The sequence below is a fragment of the Erythrolamprus reginae genome, chromosome 12, assembly GCF_031021105.1.
Source record: "Erythrolamprus reginae isolate rEryReg1 chromosome 12, rEryReg1.hap1, whole genome shotgun sequence".
NCBI lineage: Eukaryota > Metazoa > Chordata > Lepidosauria > Squamata > Dipsadidae > Erythrolamprus > Erythrolamprus reginae.
This window is the reverse complement of record NC_091961.1, coordinates 9,124,680-9,145,000: the sequence shown is the minus strand read 5'-3', so window position 1 is coordinate 9,145,000 and position 20,321 is coordinate 9,124,680. Positions and strand designations below refer to the sequence as shown.

Here is a 20,321-nt window from a genome sequence, read left to right as displayed (position 1 = left end):
GCTGTCATCCTCCTCCGGACATGGAGCCAGCAGAGACGCAGCTGGTCCCTGATCAGCCTCAGGCTGAACCACAACACTATATAAACCAAATGCTGAAGCAATTCCAAAGAACAGTCTCCACGTGGGGGGGGGGGACACAACGACTGTACAACTTTGAATATTATCAACAGGTTCTTAAAACTGTTTCAGACAGATGCCTTCTTTCTGCCTCACTGTACATTTCTCAACAAGATCAAAGTGCAAAAATCTAATGTTGTGTTACACGTCAGAGAATGTGCTGTTCCACCAAAAGAATTCTCTTCAAGATGTCCTCGGGCAGAGCTCAAGGCAAACTCACATTTGCAACTTCAGGATGAATATGTGAAACCACTTTCTTGTCTTGGGGCCTCTTAGAATTCATCAAGAGCTGCCCGATTCTTTCGTTTGCAGCTGAACTAAAGCCAAAATACCAGGACCTTTCCAAAGTAAGAAGGAAGGCCGAGTTAATCCATCAAGGGACCTTGACACTTAAAAAAAGGAAAGACACAATCAGAGGAAAAGTGACACATTGTGCAAATCAATGGCAATAGGAAGACATCTCACCAGCCTTCGCTGTGGGAGCAAACGGCCAGGAGACTTCCTTTCCCCCCTTGAAAATGATGCTGTGGTCGTGCATGGGAAGGAAATGGCATACTTTAGCCTGTTTATTTTAGCCCCAAAATCCCTCCTCTCATTAGCAGCCCATAAACCCAAGAACAGTCAAATCCTGCTTCTCACTTTGAAAAAAATGGGAACCAAAATAATCAAAGCATAAAACATTGAGATGCTGGTGGAAACTGAACGAGAGGAAAACAAACAGGGGATTTGCTAAAGCATTTGGCACTCTGTCCTCATGAGTAAACATTAAAATGATTCTCATTTCAGTTCCCTTTTTGGATGTTGCTTAAAAGGCTATTCAGGGAGATAGAGAAACCAGTAAACACCCATCAATACAACCGACCTAATAATAATAAGTTCCAAAGACCAAGATTGACTCCAAACTTTCTCTTTGGTGATAACAGATTACCCTCTATGGCAGTGATGGCGAACCATTTTTTCCTCGTGTTGTGGTTAGCTCTGGCCCAGCTCCTGCCCCAAGGACTGTGGATGTGGGGGAGACATCCACATGCTGCAGGACTGTTTTGCCCCCGGTGGAATCTGATGATGAAGGCTCCTCTGACCAAGAAGACATGAGTGACAGGGAGGAGGAGAGTGGGGCAGACAGCTCAGAAGGAGATCAATTATCTAGCTCCTCCTTGGATTCAGAAGAAGAGTTAATGATACAGCCACGCATGCAGAGAGCGATGCATAGGCAGCAACAACTGAGAGATTATTATCAAAGAAAATGAGGCCACCTGTGGTTGGGTGGGGCTGTGGTAATTAGTGAGGCTGCTATAAATAGCAGCCTGTGGGTTTGGCCATTGTGGAGAATTATCTGATCATTGTGTTTCGTGCCTGCTTTGCTGACTTTGACCTTTTGTGTGCTGATTTTTCCCCGCTTTGAAACTAAACCAGAGCAAAGTGTGTTTCACTTTGTGAAAGAAGGACTGTGAATTGCCTCACAGCTGCAAGCTAAGTATCACAGAACTGATAAGGGACTTGTACAAATTACCAGTTTGTTTGGAGACGAGTGCTCTTTGCTATACCAAAAGAGGGCTTAGGTTAAGGGAATTTTCATTATAAAGAACATTGTTTTGAATTTTCAAACATGTGTGTGTCTGAAATTTGTACCTGTGAATTTTTGGGAGGAGTCTACCAGAGAGCCCAACAGAACACCTCGGTTACCAAAAAAGTGTGGGCATGCGCTATTGCACATGCATGAGTGCCCACACCCATAATTTAATGCCTGGGAGGTCAAAAATAGCTTCCCTCACCTCCCAGAAGCCAGAAATGGCCTGTTTCCCAACTTCTGGTGGGCCTGGTAGGTTCGTGTTTCGCTCTCCCCAGGCTCCAAATGGTAAGGGTAAAAATACCCTCCCCCATCCCCCCAGAGGCTTTCTGGAAGCCAAAAAACCCCTTCCAGAGCCTCTGTGTGAGCCAAAAATCACCAGGCCGGCACACACATGCATGTTGGAACTGAACTAGGACAACAGCTTCAGTGCTAGCAGATATGGCTCTGCGTGCTACCTGCGGGTCCCGTGCCATAGGACCATCACTGCTCTATGGTAAGACCTTCCTCCAACCCTCCTATCCTTCTGCAAGTGGATTAAGACTGGACTCTGCTGATTGGCCTGGAGAACAAATGGCCGAGTTCCATGCTGGAGATGGTTGCTGGATGGATGACAGACCCTGCCTTGTTCTCTGCTCTTTATCTGTCCATCTTTCTTTTTTGGTCATTGCATATTTATATTTTGGTTGAGGGGGATGTGGTGTCTGTGGTCATGGGGAGATTGGAAGCAGGAAAGTAGGGGAGCCCCCATCGTTTAATGGCAGAGGTGCGAAGAAGAACGTCTCGCAAGGTCAAGCAGTTGTTCATTGATTGAACTTGCAAGACGTTTTTCCTTCCATTGAAAGATGTTTCCCTGCACAGACCGTCCGGGAAAGAGAAGCGGAGGAGCTCCAAGACTCCAGTTAGATATTTGGGCACAATTTGGAAGTGGGAGATGGAGGAGGGGATCAGGTGGGGTGGGCTGCATATGCGTAAGTAGTTGGGGAAAGGGGCTTATTTGGGGGGGGGGGGGTATTTCAGTGCATATCCTGAAAAGCCCTGTTGGGTTTAATATCAGGACAAGTCTTATTACAGGGGAAACACAATATTTAGCTGGTTGTCCATCAAGACTCCAAGATCCCTCTCACAGTTACTGATAATAATAACAATAATAATAATAATAATAATAATAATAATAACAACAACAACAACAATAATAGTAATTTATTAGACTTGTATGTCGCCCCTCTCCGAAGACTCGGGGCAGCTCACAACAGCAATAAAGCAGTACAATACAAATCTAATAGTTAAAACTATGACTAAAACCTGCTATCTTAAAAAACAATCAATACTATACAATCACAACCACACATAACTCTTAAACCTGGTTTCATCCACATTAAAAGTGTACTTTTGGTTTCTCTTGCCTAAGTGTAAGACTTCACTTTTCTCTGCATTGAATTTCATTCAATGAAATTCAGTGTTCAATCTTGAGCCTACTTAGGGTGTCAGCTTAATATCATCTGCAAACTTGGTAAATTCTACTTTTATTCTAAACCTCCCTACTAGTAGGGCTGTCACTAAGGAAAGGAACTGCGTCCTTGAGAAATTATTGTGTTTCTTCTTTCCCTAGAGCAAAAGGAAACTAATTTTGGGGAGGAAGGGGTTACTCCCATTTTGCCTGGATACAGGCTGAGCCCAGGATCCAACATCAATTTTTCTTCTGATGGCCTTTGCCCCTATAGTAACATCTTCTACAACAGACCCAATCCGAAAATCCTCATGATATCCTACCCAGGATCAAAGCACTTTAATATAGCCTCATCTTTCTCAGGGGATGATTCCTGAGAAGGAAGGGGAGATCAAGTTTAATAAATAATTATCCTCAAGAGCCGAGGTGGCACAGTGGGTAGAGTGCAGTACTGCAGGCCACTAAAGCTGACTGCTAGATCTGCAGGTCAGCGGTTCAAATCTCATCACTGGCTCAAGGTTGACTCAGCCTTCCATCATTCCGAAGTGGGTAAAATGAGGACCTGGATTGTTGGGGCAATATGCTTGCTCTGTTAAAAAAATGCTATTGCTAACATGCCGTTCTGCCCTTTGTTAAAAGAGCATTATAAATAAACGCTTATTATTATTATTATTATTATTATTATTATTATTATTATTATTATTATTTATTATTCATCTTCATCATCACCATCATCTTGGGTCCTTGGCACTACAATTGAACGTCTGTTTCATACAGTGTGAGTTCTTCTATTTGTTGCAAGGGGACAACACTTCACATTGGGAGACTATCCTCTTACCTGTTGGACTCTCTCAACAACTTGCCAAGGAAGAGTGGGGACCCTGCCGGAGCACATTCTGACAACCCAATTGTGGGGAGATGCAGGTTGCACAAATTATTTTATAATTCCAGGGGGCTCACGCTATTCCAAAGTTTGCTAACTCTTGAAATTGAATGTGAGAATGACCATGGGAGACAGGAGGAAGACCCACTGTACAGAGAAGTCTGAGAAATGAAATTTGAGTCCAAAAGGAATGGACAAAGCATCTCAGAAAGGACCGTCCTTAATTTTGGGGAGAGTTTTTACTTTGGGTTAGGTTTATTTTTTCGGAAGAGAAAGGGAGGGACTTGCAAGATTCTGTATCCTTATATGAGGGTCACCCAGAAAGTAATGCACCACATTTTTTTCATCAGCCTACCATAATGGTACGAATGCGAAACTTTAGACATACATTGTTTGAATTGTCAGGAGTGCCTGTGTAAATTTTGTGCTTCTTCGGGTAGCATAGATAATTAATAATAATAATAATAATAATAATAATAATAATAATAATAATAATAATAATTTATTGGATTTGTATGCCGCCTCTCTCCGCAGACTCGGGGCGGCTAACAACAATAATAAACACAACATGTACAATCCAATAATAAAAAACAACTAAAAACCCCTATTATAAAACCAAACATACAAACATACCATGCATGACTTGTAATGGCCTAGGGGGAAGAGCTATCTCAACTCCCCCATGCCTGGCGGTATAAATGAGTCTTGAGTAGTTTACGAAAGACAGGGAGGGTGGGGGACAGTTCTAATCTCCGGGGGGGAGTTGGTTCCAGAGGGCCGGGGCCGCCACAGAGAAGGCTCTTCCCCTGGGGCCCTCCAAACGACATTGTTTAGTCGACGGGACCCGGAGAAGGCCAACTCTGTGGGACCTTATCGGTCGCTGGGATTCGTGCGGTAGCAGGCGGTTCGGGAGGTAATCTGGTCCAATGCCATGTAGGGCTTTAAAGGTCATGACCAACACTTTGAATTGTGACCGGAAACTGATCGGCAGCCAATGCAAGCCACCGAGTGTTGAAGAAACGTGGGCGAATCTTGGAAGCCCCACGATGGCAGCAGTGTTTTGAAATGGCATCTGTAAATGATGTACGTTACAAGCAGCATGTCGTCATTTTAATTTCTCACTGCAGAGAAACTGTTGGTAACATTCACAAATGTTTGTGTACATTTTATGGAGAATCTGCAGTCAACAGAAGTACGGTTAGTCACTGGGCACAGAGGGTGAGGCCATGAGAAGAACAAAGGGTGAGGCCATTAGAACAAGGAATGGTACAGACAGGGCATCACACGCCCTTGTGTCTCACTGGAGGAAGGCCATAGAATGGGACCGAGATTACGTGGAAAAATAGGGAGTATAGGAGAAACATCATTATTTCCTGTGTGCAAGTTTCATTGTGTTCAATAAATAATTGTTGAAAAAAAAATGTGGTGCATTAGTTTTTGGGCAACCCTCACAGTTAAAGCAGAGCCAATATGATTGTGATGGTAACTATCTAAATTAGCTTGAGGACTAGAGAAAATAAGGATGTATTGCTAACAATTGTCCAGACAGCACAGATCTATAGGAGACAGCAAATACCAGTTGTTCCATATAGCCCTTTAGTTTCAAAGAAAAGAGCATGAAGACATTCATGAGGGACTCTCCTTATCGCCTTGAAGCAAATGTGTCTGGTTCCCAGGACTGCATAGCTCCAGCATGAACCAGAACAAGATGTGTTTGCTTTGGGGAACTGTAGAACAGGTGAGCCTGCATGCCTTTCTCAACTTCTCCATTCAAAGCATGGCAGAGTCCTAATAAGGGCTCCTTGGTGCTTTCTGAGCTTGGTTGTTTTCTTGCAGAAATTTCATTACCCGAACTACGTCAGTGCTAGGTAACTTCATCAATTCTAGACTAGCACTGGTGATGTGACATAGTTTGAGTAATGAAACTTCTGCAAGAAGAAAGATCTCAAATTAAACAGTGGGGAAAGACAGGATAAGGAGAGAAACAGATAAATTATGGATTCAGAATATAAACTCAGAAGTAGATGGAATAAAAAAGAGAAAAACAGTTTTTAAAAGGTGGGATTAAAGGATGGGATATGGGCAAGAGATAATGATTAAAGGGAGAAAAAGAGTTATAGATATGTCATGATTATATGTTAATAATTGTATTAATATTAAAATTATATAGGCTTGCAATTAGCTGGTATCTAACATAAATAAATACTGGGATAAACATTACTACAAGTAGATATGAAACTGGAAAATTATGTATGAGAATTCATTATTAACTGGAAATGAGAGGTTGAATTTATTTATTTATTTATTTATTATTAAAATAATATAAAATATGACTATTGTGTGGGTAATGTGAAAGCAGATATATTTGTGTGTATTAACAAAATATACAGAGAAGAAGAGATAATAATGGGAATATGAGTAACAAAACAGAGTATCGTGTCTTTGAATATATGGAGGGGGGAAATATTAGTGGAAGTTTAGATATATGAAAATAAAAATTTTGTTGTAAAAGAGAGGGGTACCTAATATGGAATAAGGAAAATAGAACATAATAATTATGAATATGTTTATTTGTATTGAAATGTATGATACTCAGACATCGCACCATTCACATAATGATATGTATAAAAGCTTTTTAAAAAATATAAAAGTTGATATAAAAAAGAAACATCTGCAAGAAAACAGGCGTGCTCAGAGAGCCCCAAGGATCCTCTTATTTCAACCCTGAGCTACACGCATCCCCATTTATTGACAGTTCTCAATCAAAGAAGTCCACCAAGCCTCCCCCAAACCAGAGTGGATGAGAGTTTTCTGTGCAGAGAGCTTCCTGCTACTACAGAATGCTATTTTCGGACAAGGATAGTGAGCTGAAAGGGGGAAAGAAAGCTGAATTCAGATCACATCTTCCCTGTAAAGCTTTCGAAAGCCAATTTGCCCTAACCCACAACCAATTATACACACATACATATATTCTGCTCAGGGACAGTTTCTTTCTCCAAAAGTCTGCAGAAAGGGACTTATTTATTTATTTATTCGATTTTTATGCCACCCTTCTCCTTAGACTCAGGGCGGCTTACAGCATGTTAGCAATAGCACTTTTTAACAGAGCTAGGCTATTTCCCCCACAATCCGGGTCCTCATTTTACCCACCTCGGAAGGATGGAAGGCTGAGTCAACCTTGAGCCCGTGATGAGATTTGAACCGCTGACCTTCAGATCTATAGTCAGCTTCAGTGGCCTGCAGTACAGCAATCTACCTGCTGCGCCAGCCCGACTCTCTTCCCAACCCTGTGACTTTAAGATGTGATAGACTGGACCTCCCAGAGGCAACCCAACAGGTCCAACAAGCTAGAAACGAAGAAATAAGAAGGTAGGTTGCTGGAACTGGGCATGGGAGGGATAGAGGGATATGATAGGAGTTTACAGGGATATGCTAGATATACAGGTACTTGAGGGGTTGCCCCAGAGAGGAGAGCTTCACACTATTTTCCAGGGCGCCAGTGGGACAGACCAGGAGCAACGGATGGAAACTGACCAATGAGAGATTCAACATGGAAATAAGGAAGAACATCCTGACAGTGAGGGCGATCAACCAGTAGAACAGCCTATTGGGGGTTGTGAACACTCCCATACTCAACACGTTCAAAAGAATTAGGTTGGAAAGAGTCTATAAAATGGACACTACAGAACTGGTACTGGTACATAGTGGATCACATACATTTTGAAATCATGGAAATAAGATTAAACAATTTTGATGAAAATAAACTGGAGAAGCTGATGGCACGATGGAATAAGGTGAAAGGTTATATGCTGAATAGAATCTGTGATGCAAATGTGAAAAATAAACTCCAATCACTCTTTCAATAATAACAAATGCAAAGTAGAGCCAAGGAAATATATGGTGGTGATGGGGTTTTTTTCTTGTCGGTCAGGTGATGGGCACACACACTGTGCACTGTTTTATGTTTGTTTTCTATGTAACCATATTTACAAAATCAATAAAAATATATTTTTTAAAAAAACATGTTCAAAAGAATGGACTGCCATATGACTGGGGTGATGAAGGGTCTCCTGCTTGAGCAGGGGGTTGGACTAGATGACCTGCCAGGTCCCTTTCCACTTTAACAATAAATAAAAGCACTTAGCTGAGAAAGCCAGTTGATCTTTATCACTCTCCACCCATTCGTGGCCACAATCAACAATATATTTATTGTTGGGGTCTTGCATCTTGGATTGAGAATGATGAAATATTTTGTATTTGGTGCAGGGACATAGTTAGAAGACTATGTCTACTTTTATCCGCTGTCTGTTACACAAGTGAACCTTCACCTAGAAACTTTTTTAACTGTTGCATTCTTAGCTTCGGGCCAACTTTTGCTCGAAAACAGAGTAGCTTCCACGTGCCCTTCATGTCTCTCTAGAAGGGATAACAATATGTTTTACAAGTAGACTTCAATTTGCAACCATTTGTTAATGCCTGTTTCAAGCCACAGAGGCAGTGAAAAAACTGGCTTATGAACAGTCTTCACATAACTGCAGCATCTCCATGACTAAGCAATCAAAGTCCAGGCACTTGGCAACTAGCATGTACTTAACAGCTGTTCCATCATTCTGGGGTCATGCAACTGCCATTTGCAAGCTTCCCAACAAGCAAAGTCAATGCGAGAAGCTGGATTCGCTTAACAATCACATGCTTTGCTTAACAACTGCATTGATTTGCTTAACAACTGTGATAGAAAAAAAGGTTGCAAAATTGAGCGTGACTTACTTACTACCTGCCTTGCTTAGCAATCTAAATTTTGGTTGCAATTGTGGCCGTAAGTCTATGTGCATCTTCAAATAATTGATAGAAAAATCCATCCTTCAAACATGTATAGGGGTACCTCTACCTACAAACGTTTCTAGATAAGAAACAGGTGTTCAAGATTTTTTTTTTGCCTCTTCTCAAGAACCGTTTTCCACTTACAAACCCGAGCCTCCGAAACTGTAACCGGAAAAGGCAGGGAGAAGCCTCCGTGGGGCCTCTCTAGGAATCTCCTGGGAGGAAACAGCACCTCCTCCCTTCCTGTGGTTTCTCCAATCGCACGCATTATTTGCTTTTACACTGATTCCTATGGGGAAAATTGCTTCTTCTTACAAACTTTTCTACTTAAGAACCACGCCATGGAACAAATTAATTTCATAAGTAGAGGTACCACTGTACATAAGACTGAATGAGACAAGCTCGAGACCTAATGTGATTTCATCAGAGTGCCAGCACAGGGGCACCCAAAGGTCATCTGAGTTAAGCATGGCCAACGTCTTGGTCTCTGACATCCCACAATCATCTTACATTAGAAGGGGACCTATTTGAAACCCAGGCAGATTGCACAGATCACCTGCCAAGACAGGAGCAGTTCCCACAAATTAAATAGTTCCAAGCCTGTTGGTTTTGAATCACTTCAATCTTTTTAAAAGCAACAACTCAGATTATCTTGCTATCCTAACTAGATACCTTAACGTAAGTATTAAGATTGTGCTTCAATTCCTTCATTAAAAGTATTGCAACACATTCCAATTTTAAAGCAAGAATATCTTTCCCTATTTTTATAGCTCTAGTTATATGCCTGCGTCTCTCTGTTCAACTATACAGTAGAGAGAATAATTTTGCAGAATGCTTCGTAGAATAATTTGACCTGATTTTCTTTGTGGCAGCCCCTCAAATACTGAAATGCTGTTATCACATCACCCCAATTCTTCTTTTCTTTCGACCAGTGATGGCAAACCTCTTTTTCCCTCAGGTGCTGAAACAGTGTTCTTGTGTGCTATCATGCATGCACGAGTGCCCACACCCATACTTCAATGCCTGGGGAGGGTGAAAACAGCTTCTCTCGCCCCCAGAGGCCCTCTGGAGGCCAGAAGCGGCCTGTTTCCTAACTTCTGGGTGGCCCAATAGGCTCATGTTTTGCCCTCCCCAGGCTCCAAAGCAGGGGTTCTCAAACTTGGCGACTTTAAGACTTGTGGACTTCAACTCCCAGAATTCTGGGAGTTGAAGTGCACAAGTCTTTTTTTTTAAAAAAAAATTAAATTAAATTTTATTACAACAAACAAAAAAATACTTAAAAGAAAACGTGCCCAACACCAATAAAAACCCCACCACCATTTAGGGCGTTAAATTATTTGCAATAAGTTTCAATTTCTTCCTTAGCTCCGGTTTACATTTCTTTTCACATTGTTGTCATAAATTCTACTTAAGTCTTAAGATATAATTTTTCACCTTATTCCATCGTGCCATCAGCTTCTCCAATTTATTTTCATCAAAGTTATTTAATCTTATTTCCATAATTTTGAAGTGGATGTGGTCCACCATGTACCAGTACCAATTCTGGATTGTTCATTTATTGCTATCCTTCCACCCTAATACCACTACTGCTTGAGCGCTTTCCAAAGCTGCTGTTTTGATTTCTTTAAATTCTCGTAATTCCCCATATTTAACTAGTATTGCTAATTCTTTCGTGATTATCCAATTAATGTTTAGCATATTATTTATTTCATTCTGTACTTCCTTCCAAAATTTTTGAACTTCAACACATTCCCAGAGCATATGCATAAAAACTCCTTTTATTTGGCAACCATGCCAGCAATTTCCTTTCCCTTTCCTCTGGAAGTGTGCTAGTTTTACTGGCGTGAAATACCATTTATGTAAAATTTTCCTTCTCATCTCTCTAATTCTTGTATTCTTTATCTTACGTATATTTTCTACTACTTCTTCCATCTCGCTTTCATTAATCCGTAATTCATTTTGCCAATATCTTGTTAGGCCTTTAATCACTTCTTCTTCCAAAGTCCACAAGTCTTAAAGTTGCCAAGTTTGAAGGCCTCTGCTCCAAAGGCTTCCCTGGAGCCGGGGAATGGTAAAAACGCCCTCCCCCATCTCCCTAGAGGCTTTCTGGAAGCCAAAAACGCCCTCCCAGAGCCTCTGTGTCAATCAAAAATCAGCTGGCTGGCACACACATGCACGTTGGAGCTGAGCTAGGGCAACATGCCAGCAGATATGGCTCCGTGTGCCACCTATGGCACCTGTGCCCTAGGTTCGCCATCGCTGCTTTAGACTATGTTCTTTAAGTTCCAGATTTTGACTGTTTTTCCCCAGCACGATCTCGGTACCACGGAGAGAAAAAGAATCCCAGATCACTCCAGCCCTGCACTTGTTCTCCATACAGGCAGCATTCACAGCAATGGGCGTTGCTTTTGCACCAGCTGCAAGAGATCAATAGCGCAGTAATTCATACAGCGTTGGTCAGTAGGCTTTACTGATGCATATTTAGCAAGACTCAGCTCTAGTTTACAACAGTATCCATCGTAGAATGTACTTGCTGGGGGGTGGGGGGAAACAGGGATGTACAAAACACTGTGTGCCCTAAAACAGCTTGCTCTGGTCCGTAAACAGAAATAAAACGGGGCCGTTCTGAACCAGGCATTGAAGGCAACCCCAGAAGGGACAGAGGATGGAGAGAGAGAAAGGAAGCAGATGGACCAGCAGCCATTATGGGGAAGGAAGAGAAGGGGAGGGATACAAACCAGCTACTCTTATTTGACAGCATAGATTTTTTTTTCTCCTCCTGCTGACCTAAAAAGAAAAGTCCAGCAGCATGAGAAGCATATGAAGGTTTATTATGAACCAGGTTTCCCCTATTCTGTGCATCTTGCTCTAGGAGCGCTAGTTCCCAACCCCCTTTTTGGCCAAGCCCCACCTAAGTATCTCTAAAATCCTGATGCTCCCCCAATGCTGGTGACATGCACCGTATTTTGGGGACTATAAAACATACCAGTGTCTAAGACGCACCAAGATTTCAAAGAGGCAAATAAGAAAAAAAAAGTCGTTTGCCTTCCCCCAGCCTCCAGGAGCATACTGCAGACCTCCCAAACCCTCTGCGAGCCCCATTTTTTGTAAAAATTGGGTGTTTTTCCCTGTCTCTGTATCTCTCTTTTCCCTTCTCCCTCGCTATGTCCCATTCTTTCTGTATCTCTCTATGGCAGTGTTTCCCAACCTTGGCAACTTGAAGATATTTGGACTTTAACTCCCAGAATTCCCCAGCCAGCGAATGCTGGCTGGGGAATTCTGGGAGTTGAAGTCCAAATATCTTCAAGTTGACAAGGTTGGGAAACACTGCTCTATGGCACGCTTCCCATTTCCCTCTCTATCTCCCCCCCCTCTGTATCCTCTCCCCCATCTTTGTAGCTCTGTGTCTCTATGTCTCTCTCCCCCTCTGTCTGTATTTATTCTGTATCTCTCTCCCTTTATCCCTCTCTCTGTCTCCCCCCTTGTCCTCTCTCTCTGTATCCCTCTCTCCCTCTCTCTTTGTATCTTTCTATCTCTGTCTCTCTCTCCCCCCCTGACAGATAACATTACAAACATTGGTATTTCTTGGGCATGCAGTCTATATATGAAATGCGTCACAAAGCAGCTTTGATGTGTGTTTTGCTTATTCAGCAATATTGTAATATATTGAAACCAATGTTTCAATTTGGAAAGTCCACTGCAGTTAATGAAAAAAATATCCAAAAAAAAAAGTTTTAAACCATTGTTTTAAATGGTGTTTAAAATAAATACAGTGATTAAAAATTGCTTCTTCTTACAAACTTTTCTACTTAAGAACCTGGTCCCGGAACGAATTAAGTTCGTAAGTAGAGGTACCACTATATGTGATTCCAGCAAAGGTTTATGTGGCGCATACATTGTTAAGTAAACACACTATGTATCTCTGGGATATTACTAGGCATCTTTACTCAAACCACAGTAGCTTTTTAAAAGTTGCACGCTAAAGTTCTCAGAGGTTTTGCTTCCAGAAACAAAACCTAGATCCATCTGCATACAAAGCAGGCCCTTCGTATCATGTAAGTTTTACCCATCCTCAAGAAAAAGGAAAGTCAAATCTTTGGACTTAGGTGTGTTACCTTCAAGGAAAAAGCCCAATTTCCCTTCTTAGAAGGCTTAGAAGATGATTAGACTACACAGCTCTCCCCCCCTGAGAAACTGTTACTGTTTCTGCACCAGTGTGATCTGTTGACCCATACTATGCATGCTCCAATTCCCCCAATGCTTCCAGAAACATATCATTAAAAAAAAAACCTAGAAATCATTCTCCATTTTCATGCTACAGTAAGAACACAGGGCTCAGTGACACAACGTGCTCACACTAATAGTGGCATCTATTCAGAAAAGCACAATGCATGGTTAATTGTCCAGGTTTAACAGCTACAGGTGATTTTTTTAAAAATGCAATAACTCAAGGAACGAAAGGTCATTTTACACATTGCATGCAACTTACATTATAATACATGTAGGTATGGACCCACATATACAAGCAATACGCTGCATTGACTAGAAAATCCATCTGTCAATTCATCAAAATACTTGTCTCTTTTTTCATGTTTATAAAGTTTAGTTTAGTTTAGTTTTATTGGATTTATATGCCGCCCCTCTCTGAAAACTCGGGGCGGCTAACAACAATCATGAAAATATACAATAAAATCCAATACTAAAAGCAAATTAAAACCCCTTAATATATAAAAACCAAACATACATACAAACATACCATGTATACAGTTGTAACGGCCTAGGGGGAGAAAAAAGTCTTAATTCCCCCATGCCTGGCGGCAGAGGTGGGTTTTAAGTAGCTTACGAAAGGCAAGGAGGGTGGGAGCAATTCTAATCTCTGGGGGGAGTTGGTTCCAGAGGCCCGGGGCCGCCACAGAGAAGGCTCTTCTCCTGGGTCCCGCCAAGCGGCATTGTTTAGTTGACGGGATTTGTTCCAGGCTAATTCCAGCCCAATAAAGAGCATTGCCCCTAATTTATTAAAATTAATATAATTCTTTAAAGCGGCCACATCTTTTCCAGACTTCAGCAAATCCCTTTCAAAGTTGGGCTGCTTTTATTAGTAGAGAAGAGGTACTAGGCCATGAGCAAGCCAAAGCTCCTCTTCCAAATTATTTTCAAAGCATGCAATTCCAATACAGAGGAATACAAATCTAAATAATAATAATAAATACAGAGGAAAGAAACATGTGAAGAAAGGTTTAGCATCCCCTTCAAAAGCGACCCCGATTCTAACCATTGAATACATCGCCAAAGAAAAGAGGAATGCCCCAACAACTTCAGAACTTCAGAAAACCTGCAGGATATTCTCTCTAGGCCCAGCGTCAGGAAAAGGAAAATTGAACTATCCCAGGAATGCAGCATTTCCACTGTGCTCTCATTAGCAATGGTAATGGGGGCTCAGAACTTGTTCTTACCTTCCGCTACATCATCGTCCACAGCGCCTTTCACCTGAGAAAAACACCACTGAATGTCATTCCCGCCACCGCCAGCTCCTAGAAACAGAACAGAAGTTAAATAAACGTAATTCCACACCCACTGTATGAAATTTGGCTGCACGGCGTTATCATTCCGCTCTGATAAACAGTGCAGCGGATGACGCTGCAAAGGCAAACTCTACACACCCACAGGGATATTCTCAGCCCAGATTGAAGCCCACGGATCACCTCCTGGCAAGCCATTCTTTCCCTCCACCTGCCACCTAAGCCTTGGGTTCGAATTAGCCTGGAACAAATCCAGCCCAGAATCACTGTAATTTCTCAGCAGTTTCCTAAATTACATTCCTGAATACATTCCCAAAATCGCACCACAGTTGCAAGAAATGACCTCGGCTGTCTCCTAGAATTCCCTGAAAAAAATGCAGTGCTTCCTTGGCCGAACAAACAAAACTCATTTTCTGCATTAAATCCCCTCTCCCCCCCTTAACCTGGCTACATTCTCCCCCCAAACTGTATTTTAAGAACAATAAATCAACATCCTCATTAGCGGGAGCAGGAACAAACTTCATCGCCTACAGGAAAAAAACAACAGAAACCTAAGCTAAGAACCTTTGCTATGTGCATTATAAAGAAACAAAACGTAATTTAAAAATAACATAAAATACAAAGCAGAAGCTACCACCTCAAAAGCTGAAGAGGTGGTGGCCAGGCTGCTTTAAAGTTACAAGTAAGTTTCAAACTACCGTAAAAGACGGATCGAAGAGAAAATTTCAGGAACATTTCTGCCTAGGCGGAAGACAATGAATCACTTGAACCTTGCCGCCAAGGCATGTACAAAACACCCAGCAGTCGCCACCCATTTCTTCTTCATGTCATTCGAAGCCAGTCATTTGGGTTGGGTTCATACAGGAAAAGACTGTGAAGAATTACAAGCTGCTAGGCTTCTAGTTCCTGAAAAGAGGGCTGTCAAAATGGAGCCCTTTTCTTTTCACGCCCCCCCCTCCCCTCCAAACCAAATGCAAAAAAAAGGGTGCAAATTTTCTCTCTCTCTCTCTCCCTTTTCTGCTGAAAAGCTGAGCTCTACAGGGAGAACAAAGTTTGTAGTAACTATGTACTCTCCTTCCTGGCTCAAGAACAGTAGAACACAGGAAAAGTGGAAACAAAAGTATTCTATTTTAATCTCCCTCCTGTTACAATGTCCTGGATCATTTGACCATATCTGGAAATGGGAAAGGATGTTTAGAGATGGGAATAAATCCATACGCATGCTACAGTGTTCCGAATGCATCCTGAAAGAGCAAAAGCCAAGGCCCATAAGCGGAGATTTCCCTGGAAACCCAAAATCTTCTCTAAAAATAAATGTATTTTTTTTAAAAAGAAGAAGTAGGACACCCCCCTCCAGCCGTAACTCCCTACATTCCAAGCTCTGCTTCCATTGATGAAAAAGAAAAAAAACCCAGAGTCAGATGGGTGCACAGAGGTGTTGTGGGCACATCAGGGCTGCAAAAGCAGTTCTAAATAGGGCCTCTTGTGCTCCATTTGCAAACCCGGAGCAATTAAACCAACTGGGTGTGGGTGAAACAAATTCCAGGGAAAAGAAAAAAAAGAATGGGGAAAGCAAGAGAAGGGGCGCTGGCAGATTCAGGCCTCCCGAGTGCATTTTCAAGCCACCCCCAAGCACTAGTAAAATGGGGAAGCCCCCTTCCTCAAATAAGCAGGAAGAGATGTGGGCTTCAACCCCACCCCACAAAAATAAGACCAAATAATAAACCCAAGTGGGTTTTTGAGTGCATAGAAATAAGGCCAAGGGCTTATTTCAAGGTTGCAAAAAATATAAGTCAGGGCCTTGTTTTGGGGGAAATTCTATCCATCCATCCATCCATCGATCCTGCCCTCTCTATCCTGTATCCCCCAAAATAAGACTTCCCTTGATAATAAGCCCAAGCAGGTTTTTGAGGGCATGGCAATAAGGCCAAGCAGTTATTTCAGGGTTCCAAAAAATATATGACAGGGCCTTCTTTTTGGGGAAATACCATCTCTCTCTCCCCCCTCTCTCCATCCCTGCCCCCCTCTCTCCTGTTTTCCCCCAAATAAGACATCCCCTGATAACAAGCCCAATTGGGCTTTTGAGTTCATGGCAATAAGGCCAAGCGCTTATTTCAAGGTTCCAAGGGTCTTATTTTGGATCTATCTATCTATCTATCTATCTATCTATCTATCTATCTATCTATCTATCTACCTACCTACCTACCTACCTACCTACCCATCCATCCCGCCCCCTCTCTCTTGTATCCCCAAAATAAGACATCCCCTGATAACAAGACCAATTGGGCTTTTGAGTTCATGGCAATAAGGCCAAGCGCTTATTTCAAGGTTCCAAGGGTCTTATTTTGGATCTATCTATCTATCTATCTATCTATCTATCTATCTATCTATCTATCTACCTACCTACCCATCCATCCCGCCCCCTCTCTCTTGTATCCCCAAAATAAGACATCCCCTGATAACAAGCCCAATTGGGCTTTTGAGTGCAGGGCAAAAAGGCCAAGCGCCAATTTCAAGGTTCCCAAAAAACATAACACAGGGTCTTCTTTTCGGGGAAACTCTATCTATCTATCTATCTATCTATCTATCTATCTATCTATCTATCCCTGCCCCTTCGTTCTCCTGTTCCCCCCAAAATAAGACATCCCCTGATAACAAGCCCAATTGGGCTTTTGAGTACATGGCAATAAGGCCAGGTGGTTATTTCAAGGTTCCCAAAAAATATAGCACAGGGTCTTATTTTGGGGAAAACACTATCTATCTATCTATCTATCTATCTATCTATCTATCTATCTATCTCTTTATCTATCTGTCTGTCTGTCCCTCCATCTCTCTCCCGTATTCCCCAATACAGTATAAGACTTTCCCTGATAATAAGCCTATCTATCTATCTATCTATCTATCTATCTATCTATCTATCTATCTATCTATCTACCTACCTACCTACCTACCTACCTACCTCTCTATCCCTGCCCCTTCGTTCTCCTGTTCCCACCAAAATAAGACATCCCCTGATAACAAGCCCAATTGGGATTTTGAGTGCAGGGCAATAAGGCCAAGCGCCTATTTCAAGGTTCCCAATAAAATAAAAATATAAGACAGGGCCTTCTTTTCGGGGGAAACCCAGGCATCACATGTTGGCTGCTCAAGCTCTCAGCAGCTAACACCCACCCACCCCACCCACCTCGGTTTCCCTCGGGCTGGCACCGCGATTGCACGCCGCTTCCCAGGAGTAAGCGGCTGCACGGGAGCTGCCCGAGGAGCCCACCCTTTCCCCTTCCCGACGCTTCCCCAAACGCGGGGCGTGCAAAAAAAAAAAAAAGCAACCCCGCCCGGAGTGGGGGGGGGAGCCTCTGCGAGGTTTCTCGCAGCAGGCGAAAAAGACCGAGAGCTTCCCGCCCCTTAGACGGACAGACTGACGGGCGGGCGCAGCAGCCCCGCACGCCTCGGTATGGACCCCGCTGCAACTTCTCGGCCGAGGAGCGGCGAGAAGGGGCCGCTTTGGAAAGCCTCCATGCCGGCCATCCCTCAAGGGAAGCGGGGCGGGGGGGGCGTCGAGGCGGCCCTGAGAAGGGAGCCCGCCTTTCCAGAGACCCGCTGAGGTAAACTGGAGGCGGGGGGGGGGGAGAAAAGCCGACCGCGGTTTCCCCCTCAACCAGCATTGCGAGAGAGAGCGAGGCGAAAGGAAGCGGCCCTCGGCCAGCTCCGGCGCTTTCCTCCTTCGCCCGCCCCGGCGCCACAGGCTCCACACTCCCGGCCAAAGCGCCGCTCCTTCCCTGCACCCCCCCCCCAATTTTTTTTTTTTAATACCTGCCATGCTGGGCGCCCAATGGTCGCCGGTCGGGATGAAGCGGCCTCTCAGCTTCTCAATCCTCCGGCCGGGCCGGTGTGGGAAAGAACGTGGCGGGAGGATGGCAGCGGATCGCGGCCGGCGGGGAAGGGGGGGAGAGGGAGGGCAAGGCCGGCTTCGCTTCCAGGGCTTCCCCGTTTCCTCCTCCTCCTCCTTAACCAGCCCCCCTCCTTTCAAAATGGCGCCGGCAGAAGCGAGGGTGACGTCAGCCGGCCGAGGGGGGGGGAAGTAGGGTGGAGAGAGGCGGCTCGCCCGAAAGGAGAAGAGGAAGGGGGCGGGGGGTTTAAAAAATTTTAAAAAGGGGAGGAGGTCGGAGGTGGGAGGGAGGGAAGGCCGCGCGTTGCGCTCGCAGGGCTGGGGATGGGAGGGCGCGGCCGCCTTGAGGAGGAGGAGGAAGAAGGGTTCGAGTTCCCACAGCCCGCTTTCCGCGTGGTGAACTCCCTCAGCGCAGGAGGTCTCCAACCTTGGCAACTTTAAGCCTGGGGGACTTCAACTCCCAGCGTTCCCTATCCAGCTTTGCTGAGAAGTTGCAGCTTTGCTGGCTGGGGAATGCTGGGAGTTGAAGTCCGCCTGGCTTAAAGTTGCCAAGGTTGGAGACCCCCTGCCTTAGCGGGTAGGGCTGGCGCTGAGCGTTAAAAAAAAAACCCGAAAGTGAACTTGCGCAATTGCAGCCGAGGCGGCGGCTCTTTGGCTCGGCCGCTCCTCTTGCCTTCTGCGCCGGTGCCGCCGCCAGCCTGAGGGAAGGATGTTATTGATTTTTCTGAGGAGAATCAGCCGGTGGCGGGAGAGGTTGGGGTCAAGCTTTAGCTGGTGTTTTAACCTTAGATCCCCACCTGTCACTCAGCTCTTATCTGTGGCTCCTACTAGCTGTAGCATACCCAGCGGCCACACCCTGGACAACAGCTTTGAAAAGGTAATGGAAGGTAAAAAAGACGCACGAATCCCAGCGACCAGTTAGGTCCGACAGAGTTGGCCTTCTCCGGGTCCCGTGGACTAAACAATGTAATTTGGTGGGACCCAGGGAAAGAGCCTTCTCTGTGGCGGTCCCGGCCCTCTGGAATCAACTCCCCCCAGAGATTAGAATTGCCCTAACCCTCCTCACCTTTCGTAAGCTCCTTAAAACCCACCTCTGCCATCAGACATGGGGGAATTGAGATATTTCTTTCCCCCTAGGCCTATACAATTTATGCATGGTATGTTTGTATGTATGTTTGGTTTTATAAATAAGGGTTTTTTAGTTGTTTTAGTATTGGATTGTTACATGCTGCTTTTATCACTGTTGTTAGCCGCCCTGAGTCCACAGAGAGGGGCGGCAAACAAATCCAATAAATAAATAAATAAATAAATAAAAAAGCCTTGTCATTATCTTGAGGTGATGTTGACCATCTCTGGGGCTCCTGCTGGAGTTACATTTTGCTGGTTTATTTATTATTATTTCTTTTATTAATTGGATTTCTATGCCGCTCCTCTCCGAAGACTCGGGCGCCTTACAACATACAAAACGGTAAAATGCAATGAAATGAATCCAATTCAATTAAAATTATAAAGCAGTTTAAAATCTCTAATTAAATTAAAAATCAATCACACAACAATCATACAACAATCATTCGTTGGCCAGGGACTAAGATCTAATCTGCCCGAGCCTGACAACATAAATGAGTCAGTCTTCAGAGGAGGGTGGGAGAAGTTTAGAAAGCTTAGAACTACGTTGCCTTAAACATGATGTAAGCATAGCCCATAAAATCATATGCTACAATGTCCTTCCTGTCAATGAATACTTCAGCTTCAACCTCAACAACACATGAGCACACAACAGGTTCAAACTTAATGTTTGACTTTTACTGAAAGAGTAGTGGATCCTTGGAACAAACTTCCAGCAGACGTGGTTGGTAAATCCAAAGTAACTGAATTTAAACATGCCTGGGATAAACATATATCCATCCTAAGATAAAATACAGGGAATAGTATAAGGGCAGACTAGATGGACCATGAGGTCTTTTTCTGCCGTCACTCTTCTGTGTTTCTATGTTTCTAATGTAAACCACTCCAAATTCGACTGCAAAATGTATGACTTTAGTAATCGAGTGGTCGAAGCATGGAACTTACTCCCA

General features: G+C 43.6%; 1 protein-coding gene across 1 annotated transcript in view; it reads right to left on the bottom strand.

The window, feature by feature from the left end:
- PPP2R2A (protein phosphatase 2 regulatory subunit Balpha) overlaps positions 1–18,926 on the bottom strand; it is a 120,785-nt gene extending 101,859 nt beyond the window's left edge. Inside the window, exons 1-2 of the mRNA XM_070765699.1 lie at positions 18,171–18,926; positions 14,295–14,372 (exon numbers count right to left, since the gene is read on the bottom strand). Of these exons, the coding sequence (XP_070621800.1) occupies positions 14,295–14,372; positions 18,171–18,177 (85 nt within the window). The 5' untranslated portion in view covers positions 18,178–18,926. The remainder of the gene's footprint in view (positions 1–14,294; positions 14,373–18,170) is intronic.
- Between the last annotated feature and the right edge of the window lie 1,395 nt (positions 18,927–20,321).